Source organism: Habropoda laboriosa, unplaced genomic scaffold (genome assembly GCF_001263275.1).
Source record: "Habropoda laboriosa isolate 0110345459 unplaced genomic scaffold, ASM126327v1 scaffold193, whole genome shotgun sequence".
NCBI classification, from domain to species: domain Eukaryota; kingdom Metazoa; phylum Arthropoda; class Insecta; order Hymenoptera; family Apidae; genus Habropoda; species Habropoda laboriosa.
The window spans coordinates 41,124-50,161 of NW_017100342.1; the positions used below are offsets into that span (position 1 = coordinate 41,124).

General features: G+C 31.0%; 1 protein-coding gene across 1 annotated transcript in view; it reads right to left on the minus strand.

The window, feature by feature from the left end:
• The window catches only part of LOC108574495 (limbic system-associated membrane protein-like), a 169,669-nt gene that overhangs the window by 26,210 nt on the left and 134,421 nt on the right, over nt 1-9,038 (minus strand). The window contains exon 4 of the mRNA XM_017937100.1: nt 2,352-2,510. Coding sequence (XP_017792589.1) covers nt 2,352-2,510 — 159 coding nt within the window. The remainder of the gene's footprint in view (nt 1-2,351; nt 2,511-9,038) is intronic.

The following is a 9,038-nucleotide window of genomic DNA, read 5'->3' on the forward strand; positions in this document are numbered from 1 at the left end:
ATGAAAATTAGAATAATTAAAATATTTCAAAATAAAGCCCGACTATTTTCAATATTCTCCAAATAAAATATTATTTCCAAATACTATTTTGAAAAGTTATTGGGACAAATAAACTATTTTATTTTTATAGTAACTATAGATTTAAAATAAAATCGACTATTTACTATTTACTATTTGGAATAAAACAGTGGGTGATCAAATTATTAGAGCCACAATACGAAAAATATGTTTTTTTTTGTTTTTGTGTAGAAATGAAATCACAATATCAAGGTTTTCACACCAGATATTTTTTAATTAACGATTCTTCACTAAAGATACACGAAACAGTTAAACTTAGCCTATGTAGTTATAAAAAATACAGTTAAGAAGTAACAATGAAGTCAGTATTTGATAGCGCTACCTTTTGCTGCAATTACAGCCTTGATTCTTTTTTCGGTACATTTTAAGTAATTTACTATGCATTATAAGTAGTAAAAACACAGCAACGAAAATTAAAATGCTCAAGATCTATAAACCAACAAAACTGTAACACATGGTTCTCAAGTGATGATTTGCAGTACTGATACAAAATAACGTCCATATGGCAGATGATATTGTCTAAAGTGTTGCCAAGTGTATATTTGCAATTTGTAAAGATCAACGCTTTGTAAAAAAAATAATAAGAATTTAGTATTGTAGTATCGGGGCCTCTATACCCAAATAAGAAATCGACCAGGGAAAATAGACAGGAAGTAGTTGGCGTAGTGGGCAAAGCCTCGGCTTGCCAAGCCGAAAGGTCCCGGGTTCGATTCCCGCGTTTTGGGTCCCACAATATTTTTCCGTCGTCGGTTCCTACACTATTGTAGCAGAAAATACAGGTAAATCATAGTAGCAGCTTTTACAGCTGTATCATTTTAATTCGGTGCAACAGAGATCTTGTAAATAAACGAACAAGAAGAAAATATCGCGTTTCAGGTCGAGACGTCCCAAAAAGCATGCAATTTCTTCGACGTTCTACGTAACTTAAGGAACGATCTGTAATAATAATCTGTCAAGTGAAAAATGGATTTATGTAGAGGACAAGGTGGACGCGTTTAAATAGATATCAGTTATAACCCATTCAACGTTTCACTGTACCCTTGTACAAGAGGCAGCCACGTGAAATTCAGTACGCACAGCACCCTGCCGGTGTTTGCCAATTTCAATGCAAATATAGCAGATCTTCCTCACCTATGCAAACGTATCACCAGCCCCTAACCTATTGGCCTTGCTCGAACGCGGTGTGTTTGCCCTCCCTGGAGACTACAAGACTCGGCTATCCCGCCGCGAATCTGGTGAATATGCTTTCGCAGCTTAATGTAGATATTTGAAAACCTTAAACTCGCTTAAAGAAATTGAAAATTGTTTAGGTAAAAATATGAAACGTCGCGACTGTGGGCACGCTATGATTTGGGATACCATATTTTTTCATCACCAAACCGAGGCAGGTGCAAAGAAAAGGACAGAAAGAAAATTTTTTGAAAAAGTGTACTTTTATTGTAGTAATCAAAAAATTACGTAAAATGAAAAATAAAATAATAATTCAAAGCCTGTAGCAACAATCTATTTGGGAACCAAGTCATATTTTTCTGCAAATAAAACTTTCTTAAGAAGTGTTTTATTATTCTTAATTAGTTCGTAGAATTTTGTACACTTCAGAGCTCTTTGAAAATCATGTCACTTCAAAAATCGTAGTTGTAAACCGAGACTGTCCCGGTCAAACTATGCTCCTTAGTCACAATATCCTATCCATGCAAATTTTTCATTCTTTGGGATGTTTTGAAGTAATTAGAGCTCCAAATGTTTTAAGCACAGTTACAATGTACATAATTTGTACTGCTCCAGAAACAGTTTAATGTATTTGTCTCAACTGTTTTACAGGTGGATTAAAATTAAAAAGTCTCATTTTTCTTGGATATTCAAAAATGTTAATTAGGAAAATTAAGCGCTAAAGAGGACAGTACATGTGAGAATAGTTGTAAGCAAAACAAAAAATTGCATAAAATTTTGAATGATAGAATTTAGAATATAAATTTTGGTACCTGGTAAATTGAAAATATCATATCTGTGATAATTAATTGTTGAAAAAGAAAAGAATTAGATAAAACTTTTAGAAAATTATATATGTATATTCAGTTGTAGTGATTACAAAAGAGTTGAATCTGTTATTGTATCTCTATGTTTAAATTGGAAGTAATTTATGTAATTGTTTATCTAGCCAATTATTGAATAAGTCATTAAAATATTGTTAGAATACGTTGGAAAATTTTGGAAAACTAATGCTTTATGAGCTATTAGCAGAGAGTATAAACTCTGACAAGGATTAAACTGACCTTTCTGCCCGTTCCCCAGGAGTATTAACTGGCCATCTTCGCGTCGCCAGGCGATGCTAGGTTCCGGTGATCCTGTCGCTGCACAGCATAATGTCACATTACTGCCTTCTCGCACCACCATGTCCGTACTGGTTTCGGAGTCCAAAATGTTTGGCGGAACTGTTGAAAAAGGAGAAACTAACTTAAGTGAGAGAGTTCCAAATTATTTGGCTAAATTGTTGAAAAGGAAAAATTAACAGTTAAAAATTAACAATTAAAAATTAACAGTTAAAAATTAAGAATTAAGTGAAAGTGTTTCTTCTAAATTATTTATTATTTAGTTTTATTAGTTAAAATTTCAAACGCAGTTTAATTGTACTTTCGTTATTTCCAATATTTAATAGTATTGTTTGTATTGCTCCTTTTGACTGTGTTAATTAATAATTTTCCGAGATAAGAACATTTTGTTACGTCACAAGCGTAAACGTGAGGAAGACTCGGCCTGGCGGATTATCTATTATAAAATTCGTTAATCACATTTAGCCGTGAGACCAAAGTAACGAAGCTGACATCGGCATATCATAAATCGTCACCCCTTGGGCAGAATTACCGCAGCGACAGCGGCGGACATTCATACATCTTTTTGGAGGAAAACCCAGATTTTTGCCCCTTTTCGCAAGTTTCGTTCAAGTTTTGTTTGTAACCTGGGTGATGCTAGCACATCTCAGTAGTTAGTTAAACTTGTCGCGGCAACCGCTTTCATGTAATATAAAAGAAAATTATAGCTATCAATTTAAAAAAATTCGTAGTATCGTCATTATGCGAACACCATTGGAAATTTTAAAAATCTATTCAAGCAACAATAATGAAACTTTGTCCTCTTCTATATTTGTCTTATAAATCTACCATTTACGAGAAAAACGCTAGAAACTAATAACACGAATACCCTGTATATTTTCGCAGATATATGACACTAATTTTGACGAACAAATGTAATTTAAATTATATAATAATTTCTGCACGAACATAACAGCTGTCCCAATAATTATGAACGACAGTGTATAATACAGAATATCTCCGAACTGGTAGTACAACCAGAAAGAAGCGAATTTACACAAGAAAGTAAATCGAAAATGTAGAATAACATTTTTTCATACGAAGCTTGATTTCTGTATAAATCGATGTCAAAGTTTCATCGAGTAGGTGTGTATTTAGCAGGGCCGTATTTACCATAAGGCGCATTATAAAAAACAGCCTATTTAGTTATAGTTGCAAAATAAAATACTTATTTTCAAATATTAAATTCATAATATGAAAACACGAGATCGCTGAAAACGGAAATGCCAAATTTATTTAAGACTTGTTCTTTTGAGACCACGTAATGAAATTGCGCCTAGGGTCTGCAAAAGTATAAATGCATTTACACATGATCTCACTTACGCCAACATCTAACAAACATCACTGCGACTGTTAGGGTTTATCACGTTAGATAGTTAAGAATAAATAATGAAATAAAAGCAAGAACCAATATCCCTGCTAGATCGGTCGTAATGGTAAAATGGCTTGGCCAATACGATTTCTGGACTCGACACCAATGGATTCTTACTTATGGAACCACGTCAAGTCTGTTATATATCGCAACAAGAAAACAAGTAGGGAACAGGTCAAAGAGAAAATTATTCTGGTGTTCGAATATTTGAAAATAGGAAACGCACGCGTACTCCATGCATGTTAAACATTCATTTATTTGGAAATAAAACTTCGTATGAAAAACTGTCACTTTACATTTTTGGCTTATTTTTCTATGTAGATTTATACCTTTTTTGGGTCGTACCACCAGTTCAGAGATACCATCCTCTATATGTAGCAAGAATTAAATAGTTTCACAAACACAGTTGGAATAAATTTTCTAGAAATATATTTTAATACATTACCATTTTAAGAAATATAATTATAATTGTAGAATTTTTAAAGTTAATAAAAAAGGAATTCGTCTTAGCACATTTGACTTCTTAAGAATCTCCATGATTTTCAATAACAATGCACGTATTAAAGGTGGTAGGAATAACGTTGTACTAGCTTTTGTGTTTACAATAGCTCCTATCATGCTAGCGGTAAAATATATCTGACAATAGACGATCCGGTTCCCCTTGCGCTTTGCTCTTCGCTGTTGTACATTATATCCCTCTTTACACTTTGATCATACGGGCTGCGAATCGTGCCACTTTTTAGACGTGCATTATGCAATAAATTATACTGAATAAAGATTTTTTAAACTAAAAATTAATTTGAAAATTCAGTATATATTGCCGCTAAATAGAAATCGACCGGGTCAAAAATGACCCATTAGCAACTTTCCAAAAAAAAGTGAATGTTCAATACTGATAAGTATTATCATTTGTAACTTTCCAGTTTTGTTTTCTGCATGTTGACTTATACTTCTATCAATATAAATCTAATTTTTAATCACGCTTTAGTTACATAAAAATTCGATGTTTGAAACTTGCTAATAGGTTCATTTTGACTTAGACGGTTTTAATTCTCGAAGCCTTTGAAATATCCATACAGATAAATCTGGTAGATTTGAAATTATTCTGTCGCCTGCATTCCTTACAAATCTTCTTTACACGTTCACGAAACAGAAAATTGTTTTGCTTTTAATATTCGGAAGAAAAGAAATTGAAATTTCGGTCAAAGGATAAACACAGAGACTTCTTTGCGTATCTACGCTATTCGTACTAATATATCCTTTCAAAAGTAAGTACATATATGTACACACATCTAAAACAGGGAATAGAACTTCTGATTACGTTTCGATTAAGTTCGTTCCTTTAATTTTTACTATTCAAAATGTATAAGTATAACAAAATTTCGTTTATAAATATATCAGTACATTTTCAGAGTAACTGTAAATTTATCATTTACGTGAATAAATTTTCCTCTTACTACAAAAGATCATTTCGGCTCTCTGGTCATAATTTATATTTATAAGCGTCACTGTCTTCATTTCAAACGGTCATAAATTATTTTTCATAATATTCGACTGTGATTTCGCCATCGTATTTTAAATAATTCACTCGAACCTTTCCTCGAATAAGAATATCATATCGATTATTATTATCGAACACTTTTACCGGTACAATTTTTAGGAGTTTATTGTAAATTTTGTATCACTTATTAGCAACCGAATCAGCAGATGTTTTCTAGAAATAAAATTACATCCTGCTTTCAGTTTACGAATCATAAATTTAGATTGATCTGCAGAAATAATCTGATTCGTTGAATCATAAACATCCGTATGTCTATGTGATTGGTTATGCGATACTGTGCGATATATTGTTATACTAACGTATCCAGCATTACCGCAGTAATAGCAGTAGCATTGTTGCTATAGTGAATTTATTTGCTTAAATAAAGTTTTATTTAAAAAATATAATAGCTTTGTTGAGATAGAAAAATATACACCTCCCGAACAAAAGTTTGGGATCACTATACACTGAAAGTTATACAAAAATTTGCAGAAAAAGTTACAGAGTGGACAGAGAAATTAAGCTTGAAATGTTAAATTATTACTAGTAGGACTAAATTAAATTAAATCATAGTATAAGCTATAAATGAATATGTAAACACGCGATGAAATTTAAAAATATGTTTTTCATATTATTCATGCATAATTTTTCCCAATATATTGTATATTGAATAAAAATTAGTGGGATTAAAGGTATTTTAATATACTAGTAGCTCTATATTTCTGCAAATACAATATTAAATCAAATTAATACTTAATTAATCATTTTAAATATACACTATAGGCTAAAAGTTTTAGATCACTGTGCATTGCAAGTTACACAAACATTTCCAGAAAGCAATTAGCAATTTTAAGAATATTTTAACCAATTTTTTCTTACTCGAAACAATCGAAATGAAGAAAATTGCTATTTGATTTCCACAACATGAATTTCAAATCTATAAAGAATTAATAGCACATTCAATATTGATATAAATTGTCAGATGATTCCAAGCTTTCGGCCGGTATTATAATAGTATAAACAGCATTTATTAATATACATATATGCTATTTAAAGCAAAGCGCTTATCATTGATTGATTACCCATTTCTATTCGTTCGCCATTCTGTTTATAATTGATTTTTCTTTGATCTTCCTATAATTGCAACTTTATAATTACTACGGTGTGAGACATTTTTAACATCTGTCCACTTCTTTGATACGAACACCTTTGAAAATTGTTACTTACGAGTTATATTCGCTTGATGAAAATGATGACCAGATAAATTGTTCAGTCTGTTAATATATGTACGTATGTTGTTCAGAACTTGTTTCTTCGTTGATACTGCAGTGTTTCTTCTCCGTGTAACATAGATCACCGGACATACGCTGGTATTTACAATATTTTTTTAGAATTGATAACAGTGAGAATGTTTATGACAGTTTACGTAAAACATCACTGACACAGTTTCTACAATTCATGTTCATTGTTTGACAAGAATCGATTTATCTCCAACATTTCACTCGGTGATCTACACAGCAATTTTTATTTTCACAGTTTTTTGAATATTTATGCCTTCGATGTATTGTCAAAATGTATTCGTCAAATTTCAATATCATCGAGTTTTACTCTAATTTGGACATAAAATTAGGATTGAATAATGACGAAAATAAAAAATTTTAACTGCTGCAACGTTAAATTTTAATTGCAAACTTAGCAAATTTCGTTTATTCATGTTTAAAGAGTCTGTCTTGTACTGGTTCTATTTGACATTGGTCATAAATTAATAGCTTCCGAAATTGAAGTGCTTTAAAAATATTATTGTGGAAAATAAAAATTTTTTTTATTATCTATTCTATCTGTGTAAGTGCCTATATCAAATGTATAAGATACTTACACTATTCAGGGCATTTAATAAAAGAGAATGAAACGAATTAAATAAAGAAAAACTTTTTAGTTCTCGAAGTTTTGATATTATATGAAATTAGAAATTACAAAATCGAATATATATTGAAAATAGTGTTAAATTTAGTCAAAGCTTAAAGAATTCAAAATTGCATCGTATATCTGCAAAAGCAATTGATGTAAAACCTCGAAAACGTCAATTACATTCCATTCCATAGATTTAATCATAATTTCAGTTAAAATGTATCTATACTGGTTACTTCAAATGTTTAAGTGAACAAAATCAGAACTTCAATTTAATTATAGACGAATAATTCTTCAATATTCGTTTATACTTTATATTTTAGCGAAGAATTCGTTAAAACTCAAACATTAAGTTTATAACAGAAATTACACTCCTAACATTTGTTTACAACATTAACTGTTATCAATATTATATCCTTCCAACTATTATAGAACCATATAGAGTACAACGTGATATATTTCTTTTCTAATTACAAAATGAACTAAATATACAGGATGAGGTAGAACCCATGGTACAACCTGCTAGAGGATGATTCCACATATAAAAACAAATCTAATTTTAAATAAAGTTATTTTCGCACTTTTTTCATTATCCTCTTTCACGTAATATTATTAATACATAGAAGTCATAAACATTTGCAGAAAAAGTTAGTACCTTTAAGAACGTTTCAACGATTTTTCTATTATTCAAATCAACCGAAACGAAGTGAATTGCTATTGATCTTCACAACATCAATTTCAAATTTGCAAAAAATTAATAGCAGATTCAATATTGGTGTAAATTGGCAGGTGGTCCCAAACTTTTGGCCGTATTGGGTGTATATTTTATTATTTGCAATAACTATTATTTTAATTCAAAATTGTATTGCAAATAAATATAAAATAACAAAGAAAGACACTTTACCTACAGTAGGTAGATATAATGAAATTTGAAACAAAAGACTTCAACTCTCCGAAATGAAGTTCGAATATTTTATATCCTAAAAGTTGCTACAAAATCGAAACTAAAAAGAATTTCAATGTCAGTGTCTAATATTTCACGTTTCAAAAGTATAAACTAATTTAGAAATTTAGAAATAAATTTCTTTAAATAAGAATATCCTGACATCTAATTTTTGTTAAATTAAAAATCTCTCTAAAATAAACAACGTAACAGCGTTACCAACGAAATGTTCCAAAAATATATTTAAGAATTTGCTGGTACAATGTAACATAATTGTTACATAAATTTGAACAGTATCATCCACTCGACGGAATAATTTCGATCGATATTCCACGGCAAACAGTGGGCGCATTTGTTGGTATATCAGGTCAGATCGTGCAAGAAAAATGAAGTTTTCCATATTTATTTCTGCAAGTCAGCGCCACAATGACCTCGTCCCATCCGACACCGCATTAGGTCATGCGTGTCGCTTCACATAGAAGGGATCTGAATCTCCACGCCCCTGCTCTTGCGTGACCCAGTGTTTGTTTTGAAGAAAGTATTCAACCGAGAGAATTATTAATTAATGTGGGTGAAAATGTTTCCCTTCCGCTTTGTATACATCGCGTACTCGTGTTTATAAAATTGTAACGCCTTTTACCTTTGTACGTACATAATCAAATAGGTGGCTGTTTGCTCGTTCTTGGGAAGATTTATGCGTGAAACGTTATACGCGTTTCTTCCTTTTACTTAAATGTAGGATAACGTGGAATCAGCGTGGAAATAAGTTGAAAGTACAAATACAAGGTTTAGTTGGAATAAAAAAAGTTGTTAAATATTTATAAATTA